This window comes from Nannospalax galili, unplaced genomic scaffold (assembly GCF_000622305.1).
Source record: "Nannospalax galili isolate Female #2095 unplaced genomic scaffold, S.galili_v1.0 scaffold490, whole genome shotgun sequence".
NCBI lineage: Eukaryota > Metazoa > Chordata > Mammalia > Rodentia > Spalacidae > Nannospalax > Nannospalax galili.
In genome coordinates this window covers 2,210,019-2,235,401 of record NW_008329666.1, presented here as the reverse complement: position 1 = coordinate 2,235,401, position 25,383 = coordinate 2,210,019, and the positions used below count along the sequence as shown (strand labels likewise).

At 41.3% G+C, this 25,383-nt stretch overlaps 1 protein-coding gene across 3 annotated transcripts in view; it reads left to right on the top strand.

Annotated features, from left to right (window-relative positions):
• Megf10 (multiple EGF like domains 10) overlaps positions 1-25,383 on the top strand; it is a 189,588-nt gene that overhangs the window by 53,994 nt on the left and 110,211 nt on the right. For all 3 annotated transcript variants that reach the window (XM_029567413.1, XM_029567415.1, XM_008840931.3), the window contains exons 2-4: positions 1,247-1,380; positions 12,312-12,413; positions 13,812-13,912. In XM_029567413.1, the coding sequence (XP_029423273.1) occupies positions 1,265-1,380; positions 12,312-12,413; positions 13,812-13,912 (319 nt within the window). In that variant the 5' untranslated portion in view covers positions 1,247-1,264. The remainder of the gene's footprint in view (positions 1-1,246; positions 1,381-12,311; positions 12,414-13,811; positions 13,913-25,383) is intronic.

The window sequence follows — 25,383 nt, the reverse complement described above, 5'->3', positions numbered from 1 at the left end:
GGGAGGAGGGAGAAAGGGAGGAAAGGAGGGAAGTGTTTATGGATGGCTTTGCCTGAATACTTAATATGAGCCTCAACCTTGATATCTGTAAACTGAACTCAATGATGGGCTGACCCCAAGGGGCCAAACCCCAAACCTTTCTGCACTCTTATTGGTCACCAAGTAATGTTGATTCTATCTACAAAAATGTTTCCAGATTGCCTGCTAGCCAATGCTGCCTTGTAGCTCACCCCTAGTGGTAGATAATCTGACCTCCCCTGACAGACACTGCTATAGGGACTGATCCTTCCAGTGTCTCTCTGTGCACCTTAATAGCTCCCCATTATCCCTGGGTGAAGCCCCTATTTTAGAATGGCTCACACACTCTATTGCGATAGAGCCCCAGTCTCTATTCTAGCTGTTGTTTTTCTCACACTGGAATTAATTGTGCTCCCTAAATGCACCTAGACGCCCCTCACCTCTGGACCCCTTTCCCTGGAAGCTCTACTGCTTCCGTTTGCCAGCCTGCCTGTTTTCCAGGCTTCCATATGCATTGCTTTTGTAGTCTTTTGTTTCATTTTCTCCAGCGCTGACCTCTAAACAGCTTTATACTTTTTTTTCTATATTAACGTTTTTTAGAAACCACTATAAGATAGTTGATTTGGTTTTATACAATGGATGGAAAAACTGAAACATTTCATCAAATAAACTTGTGTCATGCCACCAAGCACCTCAATGGGCAGAGAGGGAACTAGTTCTGCATTCTGTGTGGTTTGCCAGAGTGCCTAGGATTGGGTGGGCTTCTGGTGTGCAGAAATGAAGAACTGAGCCTGAGGTGCCTCTCTCTATGCTCAAAGGAGCTTCTGTTTCACCATGCATTCTTGGGACAAATGAGGCTAGATTCCTGTGGGCCCTCTTCTTCTAGAAGGAAATTTGCCTGGAGAGGGAATCTGGAAGACTGTTGCTCAGTGTTGCAATGGTGGATTCCTTTAACATTAGCTGATTGTGGATCAAAAGGACTTTTGTTATAGTGGCAGTTGATGATTTGCACATTTTAGCCATTTACAAAACCTTTGGTCAGCACCCTGCACAATATAAGAAATACCTCTTTCTCCTGGACCCTGTTATCCGGTGACCCAGCTATTTAATCGAGTGACTGACTATATGTGTTTCAGCCCTAGTGACAACTGATACAGAGTGATTTGCTCTCCTGAAAACAATCTATTTGGGTGATTTTAATGCACCTCTAATATTTTTCTTCTTGCAGATTCCTCTTCAAAAAAAAATGGTTATTTCTTCAAACACATGCCTGAGCCTTTTCTGCTTGTTGTGGTGTCACTGGGTCAGGACAGCATCACCTCTGAACCTTGAAGACCCCAACGTGTGCAGCCACTGGGAAAGGTAACAGCTTTGAAGGCAGCCAGTGCAGAAACTCCCCATATATTCTCCCATGTTATCCTTATCACTCTGATGCATAAAGTCAGAATTTGAGAAGACATTGTGAAATAACTTTTCTTTTAAAAAATCAGTAGATATATTTAATGAAATGAGTAGTGTCACCCCCTCCCTGCCCCTTGGAGTGTATATTGTTTGGGGAGTTCCTAAAACAGGTACCATGTAAGATGGAGGGAAACAGTAATTCAATTAGACTGAAGGCCTCTTTGAATCTATCTGAAGTAAGTTGGTGGAGCTGGATGGAGAAAAAAAGAGTAAGCAGCTAGAAACAATGTAGGGTAGTGTAAGAAAGTAAAGTGTTGAAAATTTGTGCCATAGTGCTTGAGGAGGGAGAACTGAGTCAGGCCTGGGGGCACAGGCCTGCAATCCAAGTCAAGGCAGGAGGATCATAAGTCCAAGGCTTGCCATGGCCACAGAGTAAGTTCAAGGCCAGATTTGGTAACTTAACAAAACCTTGTCTCAAAAAAATAAAGGGAGGCTGGGTGTGGTGGCACACGTCTTTAATCTCAGCACTTAAGAAGCAGAGGCAAGTGGATCTCTGTGAGACTGAGGCCAACCTGGTCTACATAGTGAGTCCAGGACATCTGGGGCTACAGGGAGACCCTGTCTCAAAAAGACCAAATACATACATACATACATACATACATACATACATACATACATAAATGGGAGGTAGAGTAGGGATATTGTTTAGTGGTAGAGCACAGAGCACTTGCCTAGCATACAGGAGGCCTTGGGTTGGATCCCAAGTACACACACACACACATACACACACACGCACACACACACACACACACACACACACACACACATACAGAGAGAGAGAGACAGAGAGACAGACAGAGAGAATGAGTCCTGACTTGTGGAAGAAAAGGCAAGACTGCACAGAGGCAGTGTCTCCTGAGATGCCCTTGAAGGCATGAGTGGAGGGCAAGCGCTGGAAGGGCTTCTAGGAATGGAAGACAGCGTGAAGTCAGTGTCCTGCAGACCACCCAGGACTGCACCAGAGGAGGTTCACAGTCAGATACGTTATGTGAAAGCAGATGGAGTGTCCAGATGTGGGCAATTTACAGCAGGAAATATGCAAAAAAGTATAAAACAGTGGGCTGTCCTCAGGGACCCTGGAGTCCATCTTGAAGCATTGAAACAGTCCCATCCTGCCCAGTGATGGTACAATACAATCTGCTATGATGTGCTGTTTGTGTGCCTCAGAAATGATCTTTATCTAAAAGTATTGTTGTTAAAAAAAAGGCTTAAACAAATAGAAAATATCGAGTACTGTAGACAGTATGTTCATCTGTAACAATAACTGTAGGATGATTATACCAGTTCTTAGTCTTGACTAGCAAATGCCAGAATCAATATATTTTAGTAGCATTTTAAAAATATTTTAATTGATTTTTGAGAATTTCATATAGTGCATTTTGATCATATTCAGACCTCCTCCCCAGCTTCTCCTACCTTACACCCTCCTGACTTCATGTCCACTATTATACAATTCTTAAGGCCTATGGGTTCGATTTTGTATATTGGGTATGCGTCAATCCCCTGGAGCCTGGACAGCCTACCTAGTGTAACACCCTTGAAGGAAACTGACTCTCCCCCTCCCAGCAACAATCAATTGCCAATAGTTCCTTGGCTAGGGCTGGGGCTCCTTGCCCACCTCTCCCATTCATGTTGGGATTTTGTTTGACTCAAGCTGGCATAGGTCTTGCGTATACTCCCACAAGTGCTGTGAGTTCATTTGTGCAACAGCCCTGCTGTGTGGAAAACATTGTTTACTTGTAGTTGTTCACCACCTCCGGCTCTTACAATCTTCCTGCCTCCTACCTTGCAACGATCCCTGAGCCTTCAGAGGAGAATGTGTGGTATTGGTATCCCATTTATGGAAGAGAACGCCGCAGTCTCTTATTCTCCGCACATTGACGAAGTGTGGGTCTCTATGTTAATTGCCATCTGCTGCAAGAAGAAGCTTCTCTAGAAAGAGCTGAGAGATGTATTAATCTGTGGGTATAATTATAAATCATTAGGAGTCAGTCTAATGCTATGTTCTTTTAGCAGAATAATAGTAGTAGGTTCTCGCCTGTGGCCTTTCTACCCACAGGTCCTTGGCCCCCATAACAGTGCTGTGTATGGGCTCTATCTTGTGAAGAGGGCTTACAATCTAATCAGAAGGTGGGTGCTTACTCACTTAGCATTTGTGACACCATTGCACCACTGGGCATGTCTTGTGAAGCCAGTGGTTATTGTAGTTTGCGGCATTCACAGCTGGGTAAGGTTGGTGATTTCCTTTCTCTGCCAGTAACATGTATAGCACCTTCTAGTAGTACTATGACAGTTAGTCAATAGACATGATGCTTCAAGGTCAGAACCAGCTTGATTTCACTGTGTTCTTTGTAGAATTCACATTTTCATTGTTCATGGTCCTCTGATAGATACACAAAGCTAGCCCAATAGGAATGAGTCTGTAATGCAAGAATATGAATGTATGCATATTGTATCAAATTTAGAAAAGGAAGGGGCCACTGGCCCTTAAATTTCTTAGAGGCTTTGGATAGGAGGAGACGTTAAACTTGTGACGGGTGCTGAGGAGTGGAAGGTAACAGACCTTGAATCCAGTGATGTGAGGAGTGCAGGCATCCTTGCCATGTGGAAGAGCAACAGTGGGAGAGTTCACTGGCTTAGTGTGGTTTCACTGTGTTGGGTGTTTGAAGTCAGATGTTTGGGCCTGGAAGTGGTTGGGAATTTAGTGTTGGGATATTCAGCGTGATGAAATATGAGGAATGACCACAGGGGGAGGAGTCCAACACTTCAGGCAACCCAGCATCCACCTGTAAGACTAGATTTATCTTGATTCCTTGCTCAACATTTGACCAAAGCTGTCAACACATCATTGCATTGCTTTCTTTATCACTGACATTACCTCTGTCTGAAACTGGCCTTCGTGTGGTGCATACTTAGTAGATAATTGTTGAAAAGTGGGACTCACTCACTCAGTGAGTGAGATGACCACTGGAGAAATGGTTCAGTGGTTAAGAACACTGACTTCTCTTGCAGAGGACCTGGGTTCGGTTCCCAGCATCCACATGAGAGCTTATAACACCTTTTCCAGGGGATCTGATGTCCTCCTCTGGCCTCCATGGGCATTGTATACATAGATACATTTCCATACATGCAGGCAAAACACCCATACACATAAAATAAAAATTAAAAGATTAAGTTAACACAGTTAGGGTCTTACCATGCAGTCCTGGTTGGCAACCAAGGGCAGGAGCAATAGCCAGTATTGTTTGAGGGCCTATGGAAACCCTGGTCAACAGCTTCTAGAGATAGGGATTCCATTCCTGGCATTGAGGATTTTTTTCATTAGCCTATGATGTCTAGAAACAGCATTGTTTCCCTGTTATATGATAACTCCTTTTAATCTCATTTTATGATGTATATGTATATACTTTAAGAAGCTTCTACAGTGACAGGTTTCCATATGGATTTTTATGAAGGCCTTTAGTGTTACTTATCCCTTCCCATAGTCCCTCCTCTGTCCTACCCTCCAATTCCCCACCTCATTTAACCTGTTCTAGTCTAATGTTCCCTTTTAACACTCATATCACTGAATTCTACCACCCCTCATAGGAAGTTGCTCCCTGCCACCCACCAATGGCCATTTATTAGTTTCTCAGCCTCTCTGAATTTTCAAATTGAAACACACATATCTAAGATTTCAAAACTAGCATCCAGCTATGAGAGCGAACATGTGACATTTGTCTTTCTGAGTCTGAGTTACCTCACTCAGGATGATTGTTTCCAATTTCATCCATTTACTGGGGAATTTCATAATTTTAGTTTTTTAGGAGCTGAATAATATTCTGTTGTATGTATGTACCACTTCTTCACTATCCGTTCATCAGTTGATAGACATCTAGGTTGTTTCCAATTTCTGTTATGAAAAGAGCAGCAGTGAATATGGACAAACGGGCATTTCTGTAGTAAGGCATAGAGTCTTTTGGGTATATCCAAGAGTGGTATGCCTGGATGGTAAGACCCTATTGTTGAAGACACTATATACTTGAACTGCAGAACAAGCAAGGAGAAATCAAGCTAGGGCTGACCTCAGAGCCTCATCTCCACTGGCTAGAGTTTATAGTGCTGGAAGGTGCTATGCATGCTGTGGGAAGGGAAAAATAATTATCAGCCTCACCCAGCTATGAATCCTGTGAACTATAGTAACAGCTGGCCTGACAAGATGTGCCACTGGTGCAACAGTGGCACAAATATTATAGGAGTAACCAACCACTCTTTAATTGGATTTTAAGGTCTGCTTCCTAGGATGGAGCTCATACTTGACACCGATAACAGGTTTAAGAACCTGAGGCTAGACAGGTCACAGGACATAGGGGAGACCCTAACACTAGTTTTTCTACTAAATGGTTATCATATTAAATTGACTCTTAGTGACTTATTATTATATGTATGGATTAATACATCCCTCACTAGATAAGTTTCCTTATGCTACAGATGGTGATTAACACAGAAACCCACAATTGGCCAATGTGAAGAGAATAAGAGGCTGCAGAGTGTGTATCCCTGAATAGGACACCTATATCAAACTCATGTCCCAAGGCTCAGGGATCATTGTGAAAGAGAGGGCAGAAAGATTGTAAGAGCCTGAGGTGAGGGATGACCACAAGGAAACAGAGTTTTCTAGATAGTAGGTCAGTTACTCATATGAACTCACAGCAATGGTGACAGCATGCACAAGTCCCATGCAAGCTCAAATAAGACAAAATCCCAACATAGACATGAGGAAGGGGGTAAGAGGCTTCAACCTCACATAGGGAAATTGTAGCAACAGATGGCTGCTGGGAGGGGCATAGACAATCTCTTTTAAGCATGGGACTCTTAGTAGGTTAATCAGGCTCTAGTGGAGGGACCCACACTGAAGGACATTTGGAGACACAAATTAAACTCAATATGCCTTGTTATTATACATCTAATAAAGCACATTAAATTGGGGTGGCATTAAGGGAGGTATTGTTTTGGGAGGGGATCTAAATATCAAATTATATTGTATGAAAACTGAAACAATTCAATTAAAAAATTTAAGGTGCGGGTGGCACATGTATTTAAAAAATGAAATAGGGAGATAGGCTCATTGGTGGTGGGGTTTGAGTGGGGGTCACAGTGGAGGGCTCTCTTTACACTAAATATCACCTCATTCAGAGCCAGGAAATGGAAGCTGGCTTCTAGTGCTACCTTGTGAGAGAAGACTCTCAGGCCCCATAGCCCTGCAGTGTCAAAATCTGCATATTAACAAGATACCCTGAAATCTGTGTATACCTTCAGAGTTGGAGAAGCACCACACAAACCCCTGTATCAGGCCCTGTGAGCTGCATCCCCCACTGGTATTGCTGATATCAGGATACTAATTTTCAAATAGCATTTATCCTTCTTTTACTGTGGCAGCTGTGAGTCTAAGAAATTGTACATAAAATGAAATGAAAGAAAATGAAATCATTAAAAATACACAAGGGTGTCTGTGATTAAAGTTCTACACAACATCCTTTCTGAAAACGAATAACTCTGAAATCATCTGCTCCTTACGGCATTCTGTGAGTTCGAGATTTTCCATCTAGAGGAGATTCTGATCAAAAAGGCACAAAAGAAGAGAAACCACTTTCCCCAAACCCTCAATTAGTAACACACAAGTGGCAGTAATTGAATCCATAGTCCTGAAGCAAGCTTTGAGAAGAAATGATGATTATTACCATATCTGATTAAAGTAACAAGATAATTCAGGCTGATAAAATGTAATTAACCACTTTGGAATGTGTCCAAGGGATGATGGCTCACCCCCTCCTGTTCTTTGACCTTAAATTAAATCTCACTGGGGTTCCCCCCTTATAATGCTTAATAGGTTAAAATCATCATGATGATATGTTTTCTGTGTGTTTGAGAAGATTAAACAAACAGAGTTGGGATCAAATTCCTTAGCAGAGCAGCTGTCTACTCACTGTGTGTTAGAGGCTCTGAATGTTCTGTAGTGGTGTTTGAGAGGGGACAAGGGGTAGGATCGGCAGGGGGGTGTTGGTGTTAGTGCTGGCTCCTGACTGACTGACTAGCACTGGAAGTGCATCATTACTTGTGATGAAACCACAAAATGAAGACCCAGCCTTCTTCACACCTTGTGGCTTTTGGAGAAGCTGCTGATGAATGTGGTTTGGACTGTTAACTGAGGAGCAGCACTTCAAACAGCAGCCAGTCACTGACCAAGACATCAGTAATGGAGGGGCACTCAGGGGGAGACACCCATTTTGAAGGTATTTCCCTTCCTGTTGTAAACAAGTGGGCCCCTCAATAAGTGACAACCTAACTGTCTATGGATAGACACTGAGTGAATTAGGTAGAGCACTTAGCAGTCTTCATTGGAAGACTATTTGCTACCATAGAAAAATGCTTCTGATATGCTCTTAAGTTTCTGAAGTGTATGAATGGCATGATTTTAACATAAGAACATTTTAAACTCTCAAACTAAAAATCAGAAAACTCCAGAGATTACAAAGAAGAACAGCAAAGTGATATTGGTAGTTATGTAGTAGTTATAGAATTGGCTCTTTCTCTTTGAAATTTTGTTTTCCAAATTTTGTAGTGTGTTTTGTAACACCTTTAAAAAGGAAATAGAGAGGGCTGGAGAGACAGCTCAGTAAGTGAAATGCTTGCTCCACAAGCCTGAGGACCTGAGTTTGAACCCCAGCACCCATATAAAAAGCCACAGTTGTCCATGCTTGTTATCCTAATGCTGGGGAGATGGAGACAAGAAGACCCTTGGGGTCTACTGGCCGTCCAATCCAGCCTACTTAGAGAGCTCCAAGCCGAGGAGAGACCCTGTCTTTTTTGTTTTTTGTTTTTTACTTTTCTTTTTTTAAATTTTTTAATTGAATTTTTGTGTATTTCATATAGAAAATCATCTTTATACCCCCTTCCCCTTTGGCACTCTCCCCTAGCCCCTCACCTACTGGAGTTCATACCTTCTGTCATGTGTTAAGGCCTATCATGTAAATTAGTGTACCCAGATGTCCCTCAGTGCAAGTTCATCCACTGGGATCTAGTCAGTGTCTAGAGTCCCTCCCTTTAAGAAGATGGGCTCTTCCTCACCCAGCAGTAATCCGCTGCCAATAATTCTTCGACCAAGATTGGGGCCTGCTGTTCATTTCCACAGTGCTGTGCTGGGTTTTTGTCTGCTTAAGTTTTCATAGGTCTTGTACATGCTGACACCATTGCTATAGGTTCATATGAGAAGAGTCCTAGGAGCCTCTAGGACTGTTTCCATATGGTTATGCACCTCCTCCTTGGCTCTTACAATCTTTCTGCCCCCTCTTCTGAAATGGTCCTTGAGCCCTGGGTGGGTGGATTTTAATATAGGAATCCTGTCCAAGGACCCACACTCTGCAGACTTTTATTCTCTGCATTTGGCCATTTGTGACCTTTTGTGTTCCTGGCCCTCTGTTGCATGAGGGAGCTTCATTGGTGAGAGTTGAAAGATGCATTAGTGTTCTCTTCATCCCTTGTTCTATGTTCCATGAGCCTTAGGTGTAGAGGTTGCATCCTAGATGTGCCACTTGGGCTTGGGCAATTCACAGACAATCTCTGTGTGTGACCAGTTGTGGAACTCTGTAACTATCTCTGTCTTTTGAAAAAGAAGCTTATTTGATGGGTGATGACTGGATTTAAGGATCCATACTTTGCACATAGTAAGAAATTACATTGGTCTAGGGATGTGACAGCCTTAGAGTTTTCTCTAAGATTTATGACCTCTCCAGCTATGTGTAGTTGGCTAGGTTTACAGTACCACACATGAGTTTCCTCCCACAGAGTGGGCTTTAAGTTCCATTAGGTAGCTGTTTGATTATCCCCAAGATAAAAGTGCCACTACTGCACCAATGTTATTTGCTATGCTGATCATTGATGTGGTTTTTAGGCCTTGAAGTTGGGGTTGGACCATCGATTGATATTCTCCCTTAGCACCTTGCATGGTGCTCTCCAAAGCTGTGAGAGCTAGCCTTCAGGGGAAGTGGCTTCCAGGTCAGTTCCAGCTCTGTTGCTCCAAATCCTGTGACCAAAGTATGTCCTATCTTCAGCAATAGGGTCTTACCATTAAGTCCTGGGAGGCAATCAAGGGCTGTATCAATAGCCTGTATAATTTTGGGAGTCTCTTGGACTACCCTGGTCAACAACTCAAAGAAAGGTTTCTCCTGTCTGGCAGTGTTTCTTGTTATGTAGCCTTCAGCTATACTTATGGACTCATGTAGAGAGGTTGAATGTGTAATTTTTCAGTAGGGTTTTGGACTAATACCTTCCCTCTGAAAGACCCTGTCTTAAAAATCAAGTGGATGGTTTCAGAGGAATGACCTCTTAGGTTGACTTCTGGCTTCTATGTGCTATGATCTGTATATACATATTCAGCACGTAGACACACATGCATATACATGTGTAACAAATGATCCATCTTTTCTCTCCAGTGCATGCAGGCTTGAACATCGTAACATGGCCTTTGAAACTGTCTTGAAACTCTGTGTCAGGTCTAGTTCCAACAAACGAATCTAGTTTAACTAAATTCATACGGTAGAACCCAATAGAACAAGTTTTTTTTTTTTTTTTTCAATCCACCTGGCATTCATTTAGAATGAGTTCTTTTTCATTCCTATAGCACATGTGGAAAGTTGCTCCATTTTCTTGTAGGTAATATAGGACTGTACCTATGATGTGGGTCCATGCCCAGAAGACAAAATTCATTCCCTTTACTCACTGCTAGAAACTGACAGAGGTATAATACTGCAAGCCTCAAGATTCAGTTATTTATAAGCAACTGGGCAGGAAGGAAATACTATCAGCAAGGAAGTTTGAACATTTACACCTGTATGAACCTTGCAGGACATTGCTCAGAAATGAAGAAAATATTGATAGTTTAATATACATATTATTACAAAAGCCTTAATATTCTAGGAAAGAGCTCCTGTTTTGCACAAAATGAATCATTTCACAGCATTCGGAGAGTTGCGTGATACATCCCCTATCTGAACCTGTGTCTTCAGATAGTAACAGGGGCTCTCTTTTGGTAGAAAAGATATAGTCATCTAAGTGTATGTTAGAAATTCTGGATGAAAAATGTGAAGGAATCAGTGACACCAGCTCTGAACCCCATTTTAAAATGTGACAATCGGGGCTGGCGAGATGGCTCAGCAGTTAAGAATACTGGTTATTCTTACAGAAGACCTGGGTTAGAATCCCAACACCCACATGGCAGCTAACAACTGTCCGTAACTCCAGTTCCAGGGGATCTGACCTCCACAGGCATTGCATGACACGGGTGCACTTACCTACATGCAGGCAATACACTCATACACATAAAAATAATAAATAAAAATAAAAATAAATAAAATAAAATGTGACAATCAAGGGACGTGAGATTATCTGAGGAAGATCACCCGCTTTCTTGGTGTCAGATCAGAATGATAACTTTGCTTCTAATCCAGTGATTTGTTCACAGGCTCTGCTTTTTTTTGCCCAATATTTATGGGGGATCCTTAAAATTACCTAGATATCAAATAGCAATATGTCAAAGAATGAAATACACAGAAGTGCAAAGACTATTATTATTCTATGTATCTTCCCCTGAGACCTAATTATATAATAACCACCAAAACCAGTTTCAGAAAGAAGCCCATTGTTTGTGAGGCCAATGTCACATAGTTTTCAAACCTGGTCTCCCCACTGTCTAACCTGAGTCCTTCATGTTAAAACATCAGCATCACTCCTTCCTTTCATTTAGTCTTGTGGCAGCTCCTGTTAATAACCTTGGGCTATTGATTTGCTGCAGGTGAATCAGTGATTAATGCCCACTTTGTTTGTTTTTGTGTAGATTTCAATGGAGATTTTTAGGAGACTTAAAACAAATAGAATAAATACCACAAAAGAGAAGATTCTCCTGATTGCCTTCTGGACAGACACTACATTCTAGAACATTTTAAAGGTTTTCAAATTAAGAAGTGCAGAACTGATGATTGTAGGGTCTTTATGTTTCACTGTCCTGGTTCACAGGATTGCATGTTTGTACTCCACCAAGAAGAGTGAACTGTAACAGAAAACAGTGTTTACAAGGCAGCGATTTTTGTTGATTATTTCAGGCAAATTGTCTCAGCCATATACTTAAAATTGAGTTTCTAGGACTTCCTGTAATTTTTATTACAGTGGTGTGCATGTTCTGACCCTGCCTGGGAAGTAGGACAGGTGGGTGAAAACAAAGTGTTCCAAATTCCACCAGAGAATTATGTTTGTTCTGATTTTTCGAAATCAGCAACAAAATGCACTCCATTCTGAATACTTAGACAGTCTCTTGGCTAATTAGCCTTATTATTTGCATGCAGACTTAGGGTGAGAACTTTTTATGAATGGTCTTTGTTACCCCTGGAATCTTGGATGTGAGGAGGGAAATAGAGAAAAAACTACAGAGATATGTTTGAATTCCATAATCTTAGGGTGTAAGAGTGAACAGGAAAAGAGAATTTCCTTTGAAATGTAGACTCTGAATTCCTGTCTGTAAACTACAATCTAATACTTCTCTTTGGGCTGTTGTAGTTCAATTAAAAACCTATGAAAACAAGAATTTTTCTGTAAAAGTCAGTATGGGACTGGGAATGTAGGTCAGTGGTGCCACACCTATCAGGTGTAAAGCATGAGTTTAGTCCCTAGCACTGCTCCCCCCAAATCAGTATGGAACTGCAAATGAGGAGAATTTAGCCTATTGTTTGTTTTTTCCCCCAGTGGGGGTTCTATTACTAATATAAATAGAGGAATACTGACTCCTTGATTTTTCTTTTCAGCTACTCAGTGACTGTGCAAGAGTCATACCCACATCCCTTTGATCAGATTTACTACACCAGCTGCACCGACATCCTAAACTGGTTTAAATGCACGAGGCACAGGTAATAGACGCTGGGATATTTCTGACACCTGTGAATGGAATCTGGTACAATTTGAAACATCAACTATCCAAGTGAACAATTTCTAGGGGCTTGGTGCTGTCCTAGATTTGATTCTGTGCCCAGGGGACACAGGCAGGCTGAGGTAACCCATAATCTGTGGGAGCTTATGATCTAGCTACAAAGTACACACTGATTGTCCTCCATGTTATCAAAAAAAAAAAAAAAAAAAAAAAAAAAAACTTCATTGGGGCTGGAGAGATGGCTTAGTGGTTAAGAGCACTGGCTGTTCATGCAGAGGACCTGGGTTCAATTCCCAGCACCCACATGGTGGCTAACCACTGTCCAGAACTCCATTTCCAAGGGATTCTGATGCCCTCTTCTGTCAGCCTCTGGCATTGCATCACATGGGTACACTTACATGTTGGCAATACACTCATACACATAAAATTAAAATAACAAATAAAAAACAACAACAACAAAAACCTTCATTCAGCTCCTGCATGGGACATGACTGGGTGAAACACTCTTAACTATGGCCATTATTAGATACCAAGAAACTCACATCTCAGTGTCTGTTTCTAGTTGAACACTAGATTCAGTCTATGCTTGAATTTAATATTTAGGTTATATGTGGATATATTATCAATATGAAATTGGAGGCAAAAGAATTTACACTCAGAGAGAGGGGAATCCCGATTCCTTAATTTTAGTAGTTAAATATTTGCAGCAGTATGAATTATGGATTGAGTGTGGCACCTGTTATTTTATGATCTAGTTATTTAATTTACATCTTTATTATGCAAATTTACCAGCTCTGTCTTCTCTGGTGAAAGTGTGATTTCTTTGAAAGGAAAGTCTTTATATTGTTTTTCTTTTTGCTATTCCTAACTACCTAAAATAGTGCCTGCAGTGTGCTAACTGCTTAATAAACACAAATAGCTTTGAGTCAGTGCGTGAATGATGCTTTAGTTAAATAGGATAGCACAGTTAGCCTTCTGTTTTATAGGAGGGTGAAACTATGCTAAAAATTTAAAGAAGTTCTCTGAATTCTTTCTTTGAAACATGAAAATTAATGATATTTAGATGGACATCATATATGGAATTAATCAATACTTTCACATTATTTCAAGATGAGTTGAAATAGAGAGAGCATGAAACTTCTGATGACTTGAAATAAAGATCAAATTGGCTTGAAGAGAGAATCTTAATATACTCTTAGCAGCAAACTAAGCAGTTAAAATAATATTGCTTAGACCTGTATTCTGTTTCTTGTTTAGAAGCACTTTGCCTTGCAAATCTTTATTATCACTAATAGCTATTTTTTAATCAAAGTAGAAATTATTTCTGATTAAATTGTCAGCTAGAACTAACAACATAATCTTTTTCTCCTCTATATAGAATCAGTTATCGGACAGCCTATCGCCATGGCGAGAAAACTATGTATAGACGCAAATCCCAGTGTTGCCCTGGATTTTATGAAAGCCGGGACATGTGTGTCCGTAAGTCGCATGTTCATCCCTTTCTCCTGCTCTTGCATTTCCAGTTCTGGTCTGCCTCTGTGTGTGCCAACTGAGCCGGGGGCTTGGGAGATGCAGCATTTAGTATCTCCTTTTGTTCCTGGCTGCTGGTATCTTGGTTTATATAGTGAGAGAAGCACTAACTTTGTCCCCATGTCCTACCCAAAATATCCAAAATGAACAGTACTTAAGGAGAAAACAGCTGTTATAGAAGATGATTCAAAGCCAGATGTGGCCATGTTAACTAATTTTTCAATAAATGTCTTGTTGGAAATTGGTTAAGGAGCCACTGGACTGAGGTCACAGAAACATCCTTTTCTGTTGGAGCTCACTTCCAAGAGGCAAGTGTGTTCCTTTGGTTCCCAGAATGGCCAGGGGAGTTTCCACATGAGGAAGTGACAGTATGTCTGGAGCACAAAGTATAAGCACATTTTTGTTGCCATTTTCCATCTCTCTACTGAGTATCCTATGCTTCCCTATGAGAAGTCTGGAGAGAGGCCTAGTGTTTCATAACACACTTCAGAAAACAGTAGATCGTATTGGATACATGTTGTAGTGGACGTTTCTTATTATTATGCATAAGTCACTTAAACAAGACAGCATGAAGAACTATTTTATTCAAGTATTTTGACTGAACACACAGCTGTAAGGCCACCTCCCCTTCTGAGTTGAGACACTGATTGAAGACATTGACGATACTGACACTTCTGATACTGAGACACTGGTAGAGACAGAGTTCTGCTGTAGCCAGGAGGCAATAGGATCTGTGCTGATAGATAGCACAGGCTCTGCCAACCACTCAGCTAAGTCATTTACCTCTGCGAGGCTCTTGAGTTGTCTCAGACAGGACTTAGGTTACGACCTGTTCACCTTCTCCCAACCTTCAAATCTGTTCTTCATGCAGAAAACAGCAGCTCCTCAACTTTAACTCAGAACCACAACTATATCTGATGATAAACGTTCATAGAAAACAAAAGCTAACCAAAAAGAAAAAAAAATCAAAATATATAGTGAATGACCCTCCCAGTCAGTAAATGTGCTCTGTGAACAGCAGCATTATTGCATCGCAGAGATCTTTAAAGTGTTGGATATTTACGTGGTTTCCAAGTTGTCTCTATCTTGAACTTCTCCACAAACTCTCCTTATGGTTAAATAATTGTTCATATCCTTCATTAGGTAAGGCTAAATTCCTAGAAGTAGAATTGCTAGGCTAAACATGCAGCTATCTAGACTGTTTCCAGTTGATAGACACACCATTAGGTAATGGGGATACCTTTTAGCTGTGACAATTTTTTCTTAATGTGCATGTTTTTATTAATGAATAAAAACATTTTTTATTTTATTATTTATTTTATTATTTATTAATGAACAGAAAAATTGCATATTTGTAATCCAATAGAACAATCAGGAACTGATCTCAGTGGCCTTGGCTGCTGTGAAGCTGTCAGGAGGAAGCACTGAATATACAGTGTTGGCTGTGGAGGCCCTGCTGACTGGGCTGGCTGTCGTCCAGAGGATGTGGGCGATGTTATTTTGATAGCCTTACTAGGGTTGAGGCTCACAAGTGCAGTTATCAACCCATTCTGAGACACTCAGTAGTTCTGTACCCAGATGGTTGGACTTCTGCATAGACACTCTACACTGAGCTTGGGGAGGTTCCCAGGCTCTTGATTCTGGCCACATGTCTAACTCAGTGTTTCTGGGGCCCAGCCTTCTGCAGCCCAGCACCTCTGTTATTTTATTCATGAGTATAGCCCTTCTTGGAACGTTAGACAGGTCTACTAGTACTATCATGCTTGGAATAATGTTGGTAAAAATAAAGCTTTATCTTCTACTAGACTTGGTTGCAAAGCATTCCTTGGAGTCAATGGACAGACACCTTTAGCAATCATTTTCTAGGCTTTCCTAGTGGACCAGCTGCCCCTAGAGGCAGAGGAAATCTTTAGATATGTTAATATATTTTTCAGTTTACTATCTGCTCTCACTGGCCTGGGAGCTAGGTGGTCTCTTTAACGGTACATTGCTTTTCTCAGGTCTGAACTTTTTACTTCCTTACTGAAACCCCTGAGAGGAATGACGTCCTTCTTCTCATCCTGGTGATGGGGGATGCCTCCCAGGAACTCTTCTCTGCTCTAGATGGTGATATGAGGCAGGTACTCCAGAGGTGAGAAGGAAGAGAGCACAGGAGTCTTCGCTCTGCTTCCATGATATCTTTTTCAACCAGGTCTTGCAGCATCATCACCATTTTTAACTGTTTCCAGTTACAGAAAGGAGTGGAAACAGGAATTGGGTCTCATATTAGTTTAATTTTTTTAGTTTACCTGGAAGGCAAAAACGGATGTTTTCATACAATTACCTGCATTTGAAAACAAATTTCTTTCTGTCAGCTGAACTATCTCTGCCAGGAGAAATGGTCTCAGATATCCCAGGCTGGCCTGAAATTTGCTATGTAGCCTAGGATCACCCTGAACCTGCAGAGTGCTGAGATTACAGGCATGTTCTGCCGTGTCCAGAAACTTAATTCCACATTCACAGCTAGGGAGGTCTGGAATTTGGCTTCATGGAGATCCCACGGAAGCTCTCTCAGGATGTACAGCAGAGGCAGCAGAGGACTTGGAAGTGCACTTCATTCTGTGAGCCCTGGGGATTGTTCTTGTGTTGGGAGCACAGTGAGGAGGCCTACCCTGCTTCCAACAGCAATGCTCAGGTGGAACCTCTGGGAGGCTGGGCACAAAGCTATGTATTTCCACTGAATTTTGAGGTTATGCAGAATCTGCTGGTGCACAGAGCACACTTTGAGTAACAAGGCTTCTGTCCGGGAGACAGATGAATGTCATTAGGGAAGAAGAACCCTAATCAAGAGGCATAGTGTGGTCAGAGCCCTTTCTAAGAGTCTGGTTGGGAAAAAGAAGAAATTAAATTCTTTACAACATGAAGATATGAAGATATCTGTAACACCTTGAGATGTTTTTACTCTGTAAATTGTAATGAAATTGCTCAGCAATCTTTGGACTGGCATTTTTGTCTGATCCAATATGTTTATTTTTTAAAATACAATATTAAGCATTAACAAAAAATGTCCAGGAAAATTAAATCATTTTAATGTGTGTAGATGTATATATGAGTATTTATTTGTGCATCTATGTGTTTGCTCATGTATTTATGCACATGTACAGGTCCTTATTTTCCATGTTACATAACTGATCTGTTATAAAAGCACTATTGATTAAAACCTCAGGTTCTTATACCTAAATGTATACTGACTGAAATATAGTCAAATACATTTTCATTAATATATACTAGCTTTTAGGATAAATATTCGTTTGGATATACTGTTGTTTTCCGTGGTTCTTCAGATCATACAGTTAGTGTTTTCATTTTCCAAATTGATCTTAATGAATAGGTGGGCACTATAGTAATATCAGGGACATGAAAAGATAATCAAGAAAAAAAGTGTGGTCCATATTTTCAGCATAGATTAGAGAAACAGACAAGTTAAACTTAAAGTTCCAAAATCACATGCTTTATACAATATCTTTGGACAACAGCCTTAATTTCTCTGAACCTAACTTTCTTACCTGAAATATCAGTATATTCCTATTTGAGTCAAGTAAGATGTATGAAAGTGTTTTAAAAACAAAAGACTTGGCTGGCCAGATGGTAAAGGCATTTTTTGTCAAGACTGACAACCTGAGTTCAGTCTCCAGAACCCACATGGTAGAAGGAAAGACTGATTCCTGCAAGTTGTTGTGTGTGCATGAATCATTTAAAATATCTTTTCATAGACATGAGTGATTATGTTATAGACATAAGATATATTATGTTAAATAGAATTTTGGGGACAAAGACTACAGTAATTCATTTTATGATATTGTAATGAAGTACCTGGGTCAGGCTGCTTTATAAAGAAGAGAGGTTTATTGGCTCTGGCATTGGCTCCCTGGCATTTGTTCTGACCTGATGAAGAGTCTCTTGACTGTGTCATGTGATGTGGGGGTGGTGCATGTGGACCAGACAGGAAGCCAGAGAGGGTGAGCTTTTAAAAAGAAATATATTTATTTATATTTTATGTGTTTTATGTGCATATATGCAGGTGTACCATGTGTGTGCAATGCCCACAGAGGCCAGAAGAGGGCATAGGATCCCCTGAAACTGGAATTAAGGACAGTTGTTACATACCGTGTATATTGGGGACCTGAACTAAAATCCTCTGCAAGAGCAAGCAGTGCTCTTAGTAGCTGAGCCATCTCTCCAGTTCTGAGGGTGATCTCTTATAATAACCAGGTTTTAAGATCTTTCTCAAAGAGAACTAACCAGAGTTCCATAAGAAATGCTTAATACCTCTAGAGGGCACCCCCAACCTTCCCAAACATTTCTATTAGAAGTCTTAGAGGCCTACACTATCTCCCCAAACTGCTGTCTTGAGGACCAAACCTCCAACATGAAGCCCCTTTGTGTGTGGGGGACACACAAAGATCATATCTAAAGCACAGCAAAGCGTTCACATACTGCATTCTGAGGGGTTAGATTTGGCTACAGGGTGCCCACAGAGGGCCAAGCCAATAGGGGACTGAGGTAATTTCTACCTTCAATCTACCATCTCTAGGTCTTTATTTTCATATACCATAGTTGACCTCCGCACATCAATCTTAGGTCGCAAGCAGCAGATGGAAGAGGCTTGAGAAAAAGCAAATGGCATTGCAGCTGTTGTCCGAGGCCACGCTGGAAGTGATCATGTTCCATTTCCTCTTGTACACTGTGGGTCAGGACTTAGTTACAGAGGTTCATCAAGCTCCAAGGATATCTGCATAATATGTTTCTGTGGGAAGAAGATGGTGGTTATTAGGAGGCAAGAATGATCCTAGCCACATATTAAATACTTATGTGTTTTGCTCTAAACTGCCAAATTGCTGTCTGGACAGGTTATAACAGTTTTACTTGCCTTCCAGTAATGTATGAAGGTGCCCATTTTCCCATGGCACCAACTCTAAGTATTACTCTTGCTTTCAGTGTGTTACATAAAAAAATATTACCTGGCTTTATTTTGCATTTCCTTGATTACTAGTGATGCTAATCTCTTTACAAATTTATGTTTATTATCTACTGGTATTCTCACTTAGAGGACAAAAGCAGAGTGGGAGATAAAGTGAGACTTTAACCTTCAGATAACCACAGAAAGATCAATTAGAAGAACAGGGGGTGGTGTAAGAGGAATGAGAAATGGGCTGGTTTGGGGGCTACTAAAAGAGACAGTTTGAGACCAAGATTTGACATGTATGTTAAGCCAGAAACCAGCAGGGGGTCTGGGCCCTTCTAAGTCCTTCAACCTCATCAGCAGCATGGACACAGATTGCCTCTGTACTGCAAACTTCTGTAAGGCCTCCTCTTCCCAAATCTCATGTGTGCAGTACCCTGTGGAGGTGGAGCCAGCCTTCTCTTGTCTTTTCCTTCTACTGGCTACCATACACAGAGAAGAGACGGATAATCTCTGATCCCAGGGCAGTGGAGGGGGGAGGAGGGAGCTCTTGTTCAGCAGAAATGTAACTGCCAGGGGGTCACATGAAGGATCTGAGAGTCATGGTCCCCAGAGTACTATAGCTCTTCCGGGAATGTTTTGGAGTCACGGAGCACTTGAAGCTACTCAAGGGACCTAGCCATGATCTACAGAATTCTAACTCTAGGAAGATGTGCTTGTTGCAGTACACAACGGATTTCCAAACACATTTTTGGAATCTGACCTTTTAGTAAGTTTGCGATTGCCTATAGATTTGGTTCCTTGGGACTTGGAAAAGCTCTTGAGTGGGAAGTTGGCAGCTCTGGGGGAGGGAGCTGGTAAATCCAACCATACATTCTCACTCAGACCTCTTTGGCTTCATTTTGGCTCACGACAGAGAAAGCAGACCACTGTGAGCAAAGCTGCCTGCAGCAGACTCATGAATGGACAAAGGGAATGTCCAGGGGTCCCTTCCCCAGTCCAGCTCTCATTCTCTTAGCTCCACACGCCTTGTGTTCCCCTGCTGCAAGCTGCTGCCAAAGAAAGGACCCTTCTGACCATTGTTTCCACTGGGATAATTTAAACGCTGCTACCCTATTTTTGTTAAATGGAAGTCAAATCTTAATTTGGAGTTAAAACTCTAATGGGGGGTCGCTCTCAGACTTGCAAGGAATTTACAAGAAAAAGGTTTGGGGACTAGGTCACCCCTCTTTTAGCGTGCAGACCATCTCTGAAAGATGAATTCCCATGATTGTGCCCTTCTGTCTTTGGCACTTGTTAAGAGAACTTTGGAACCGTAAATAAGAAGCCTTAACTCCCACACACTGAACTGTATATGATTTCCTGTTCTTAGCAGAGAGGAGTGTGGCAATTGATTATCAGAGCAGTGAATAAATATTCACAGTTGATTTTAACTTGGCCAACTTCATGTAAAACTGAGCTGGCTGTAGGAGAATAGGGGGTGGAACTGTGGTTGGTGTTTATATGAGAAAATAATTCCACAGATGAACTCTGCTCATGTTCGAATATCATGCTTCAAAAAGCAATGGGTTTAAACTTCACAACTGGGGCGAGGGCTTGCAAACACCTGCAGCTTGCTTACCCAGGACTCTTCCTTCCAAGAAACAGACATATCATACAAGTTGCATTTTGGAGTGCCACATGAGGCTATTTGTCATATGACACATACATCTTTTCCTCCTCCTCCTCCTCCTCCTCCTCCTCCTCCTCCTCCTCCTCTTCCTTCTTCTCTGTTTTTTTGAGACAGGGTCTCCCTGTAGCCCCAGCTGTCCTGGAATTCACTCACTATGTACACTATATAGACCAGGCTGGCCTCGAACTCACAGAGATCCACTGGCCTCTGCCTCCCAAGTGCTGGGATTAAAGGCGTGCGCCACAATGCCTGGCTTCCCTTCTTCTCTTTTTAATTATAATATTGTTATAGTAGATAGGAATTAACAAAAATGTTCTTTGTGAGAAGGGGTGCCACTTGGAAGAGACTGTCTGGAACATCATGTATAGAAGGATTCTGAGGCCAAGTCTGGGCCAGGAGGAAGCACAGGGCGACATTGAGTGAACCAAGGTGGCAGGGGATGACCTGAGTACTCCACATTTACTGTCCTGTAATAGTCCGGTGTCCTCTGGTGTTTTGGACATCTTGAATCATGGAGATACAAGCTTCCTAATCAATCATAATATGATGTTATAGCATCCTATTATGTCCATCTCAGCCACTTAACAGAGTATCATATTTACTGTATCTGCTTGTCTCCAGGACAAACTAGCTATTCTGGGTGAGCCGGAAATTTATCAAACTAACTCAGGGTAATTTTGTTCACAATTTTGTTTAGGGGCTGAAAAAATATCCCTGACATCCATATTCAGCCTCAGTGTCAACCAAAGGAGGGCTGTCCTGGGAGAGGAAGGGGAAGATTGAGCACATTGGCCAAAAGCGCTGGCTTTGGTTCTGGAAGAGCTGACTGCCCCCTCTCCCTCCTGATGATAAATGACACCTTTCACCTTTGATCCAGGCTTGGTGTCAGCTGAGTCTTTTCTTACTGAAAATTTGAGCCTGGATTTTTCAGTCTGAGAGTTATTGAAGTGCCAGGCAAGACATCTTGTTTTGGGCTACAAAGACTCTGTTCGGCAAAGGGCTGTTTAAGGGAGAGTAGAGCTTCTCTGGTTGGTTTGGGGAGCAAGGCAAGAGAGCAGAAGCACCCCTCTTTGAAGCTCAAAGCAGCCAGAGCCTTCTGGGCTCCAGTCTTGTAGGTTTGTTTAATGATGAAGTTGTGGTGCCGGGAGAGAGTTATGGAGGAGAAATATGCTCATAGAAATAATATGTTCTTGTATGAAAACGTCTTTATAATCCAGGGCCGTGTATAATGAATATTTAGCAATAGGCAAAATAAGAAAGGCCATCAAAACCAGAAGTGCTATTGGTTATCCGTGTCCTTCTTTAATAAAGACAATGACAAAACCATAATAAAAACATCTCCGCTTTATGTGTGATATAAATTTGATATAGATATTATATATTTATCTTTTGAATAACCAAACATATTAGTGGGCAGTTGGATCATATACATATAATACATGCATATTAATGTATACCAGTTTTATTTCATTTAAAAACTAAGGGGCAGCTGAGCATGGTGGCATACACCTTTAATCCCAGCATGTAGGAGGTAGAGGTAGGCAGAGTTCTAGGAGATCAAGACCAGGCTGGTCTACAAAGCAAGTTCCAGGCCAGCTGAGGCTACAGGGAGACCTTGTCTCAAAACAAACAAACATACAAAAACTAAAAAAAAGCATATAGTTGTAGTCTTGTCAAGTATGTTCAAAAAGTAATTTCAAAGTTCTTTTAGTCTCTTGAGCACAGCCTTTTGAGTAAAGATAAAAGTAAGACCATCCAGGGGCTAGAGAGATGGTTCAACAGTTAAGAGCACTGGCTGGTATTGCAGAGGTCATGAATTTGGTTCCCAGCACCCACACGGCATCTAACAACCCTCAATAACTCCATTTCCAGAGGATCTGCTCACCTCTGGCCTCCATAGGCATTGTAGGACACAGGTGCACTTACATACATTCAGGTAAAATACTCATGCACATAAAATAAAAATAAATTAATGAATTAAAAAGTGAGACAACTCCTTAGGCTTGTCAGGGTCAACAGCGACATGGTACGTCTCTAAATGTGCTTACCCATCATACCCTTCCTGCCACAGGCAGTGGATTTTTTTCACGTTTCCATAGAGACCTTGTTGTACCCCGTTGCTATGGAGTCCCACTTGTTTCAGAGGCACCTACCAGAAAACTGAAGGGAGAGGCCCTTTGTCCATACACATCACACCCAGCAGACATTCCCGTTTTCCCACATGTCCACTGGAACCCACACTTCTGTTTTCCAATTTGGAGTATTAAGCTCTGCTAGTAGCGGGGACAGGCTCTAATAAATAATGTAGGGGCCCTTGCTGTTTTCCTGCTTGTCAGTGCTTCCTTACTACTTAGAATGTTATAAATAGAAACTATGAATTTAATCTTAAAGAATTCCACTATGAATTCAAGATAGACTCGGTGTAATTCAGATGGAAATCTTGTCTGCTGTTTCTGCTAAAGAAAGCCTGACTTTAGAGTTCCGGGGAGACTAGGCTAATGGAAACAATGAAAACTCTTTGCCTTATCTCTGGGAAGTGAGTTTTTGAAATTGCAGTCTTTTCAGGATGGGTAGAATTTTTACAGACCTAATAATTTATGCACTGTTCTTGCGGGGACAGATAATAGCTAATAGGAAAGCCTGAACTGAGAAGCAATTTTTACTTTACTACAGTTCAAATCTTTTTAGGGCAAAGTAATTTAAAAATAATGAAAAAAACCCACATTTTGATCTAAGTGAACAGACACACAGCTCTGACATGACCAGGTGACAGACTCGCATTTCTTTTTCAGTCTGGCATAGTGACTGCCAGCAGTTTTTACAGATAATCCAGTGATAAACCTATGGCATCCATCTGGGCCACACACAGAGGGCCAAAGGCAGAGAGGGTGGATGTGCTGATAGAATCAGTGCTGCACAGACACTCTTTATTTCCTTCAGCCATAATATTAATAATATCCTAAGTTCTAGAATTATTTTTCCAAGATAAATAATTATATAAAAATCTTGAGAAAACTCAGCGCTCCAACAGACTTTTTTTTTTAACGTTTATAAAAACTTTATTGAGAATTTCATACATGTATATAAGGTGTTTTGATCAAATCCATGCCCACTCCCTCCCCTCCAACACCTCCCATATCTCCCCATCACTTTTTTCTTTTTCTATTTTTTTCCTTCTTTCATTTATTTATTTTTATGGGGCTTTGGGGTACTCTAACATTCCCCCCTCTGAAGAGGTAACCCTAAAATCTTTTAAGGATTAGATACAAGCTCCCAAATACTTTCAACGTTTTTGGCCTTTGGAACAGAGTATGTTGCTAACAGGCCCAAGGACACTTTGACTTTTAGCCAAGAAACTGGCTACTTTTATTTGGGGTCTTTCTACCCTAACTGCCTAGCCAATTCCCACCTGCTATTCTTATCACACCATCCTCTGAAGGGATTGCCCAGATTGCCAACAGGGAATTGGGACGCAGACTGCTCTGGCTTCTCCCATGCTGAACAGGGACGAAGGGTGAGGCAATTGGAGTACCCCTTCAGTGGGTCTATCTAAAAGACTCCCAAAATTGCATAACTCTTATGTGGGTCTATCTAAAAGACTCCCAAATTGCATAACTCTTATCTGTAGGGAGTAAAGAAAGTCCTTGACTGGGGAATAGGAGAAGTAAAGGCAAGAGTAGTTAGCATTACAAAAAAAAAGTCATAATGGCAAATTTCAAATGTTTGTATCAGAGTCCATTGGGATCTCTTGTCAAGAGCTTCCAAAAGCATCCTCTTTTGGGTTCCTCCTCATTTTCTTTTGTCTGCCAAGGCTGGACTCAAGAGTGATGACTCAGGATTTGTTTTCAGGCACTTTGATAGCTGTTGGAGTGGTTAGAATCAGCGTCAGTTCCCTCTCAAAGGCTTCTAAATAGGGGGAGAAAACAAAGCTACCCATCATTTTAGAACAAGAGCTGGTTGTCTCCCTTAGCTACAGGTGCGCACTACAGTATTGGAGACCAAGATTTGAACTCTTACATATAAGCAGCACTTTTTGGCTAGGAACAAAATCATCAATGAGAATTAATTGTCTGAATAACTTTTTATATAGACTTAAGCTTATTGTCTGGGAAGTATAATCCCTTGAACTCATAAAGAAGTATCCTGATGACTTTACTCTTTTGTTATATTTTCCCTTTGGGTGTTTAAGACTATACAGATGGCCCAAATAAAATCAATTTATTTTTACACTTAAGGTCACTTGGGGATCTGTTCCTCAGGGGTCACATGGGCTTGGGAGGAGCCCGTGGCTCATTTCTTTTACCAGTTCCATCTATGTCAAGTTAAGTCAAAGCTCCTGTTTGACCATGTCTGGCTTCACTTGGAAGCATGAATGAGATGTTTCCTCTGTGTTGACCCTCCTCTTTGTAGGCTGGACACTTGTTCAAGTCCATCTTGTGAGGTCTCCATGTCCTCCCTGAACAAGAGGACAGGTAACTCACCACATTTACAGGACATTTTGAGAGATGCTCATAGTCCCCTGGAACTTGGTCGACCTTGGAGGGCAAGGGGCAGAAACTGTGCTTTAAGTCCCTCTGACCAGATTAGTATAGGCCTTTAAGAATGGCTGTTAAACATCCAATAAGGTTAGTTCCACCAGTCTGATACTTTTTTTTTTTTAAGGGGTTGGAATAGAGACCATATCAGATCTTTTGGGGGGGTGGTGCTTAAAATGCTTCTAAAGTGGAATTTAAAAAATGTCAGCTTTTTTTTTTAATTAGAAGAAGCATTTCATTACAACAGCATTAACCTATTCAATAACATTTT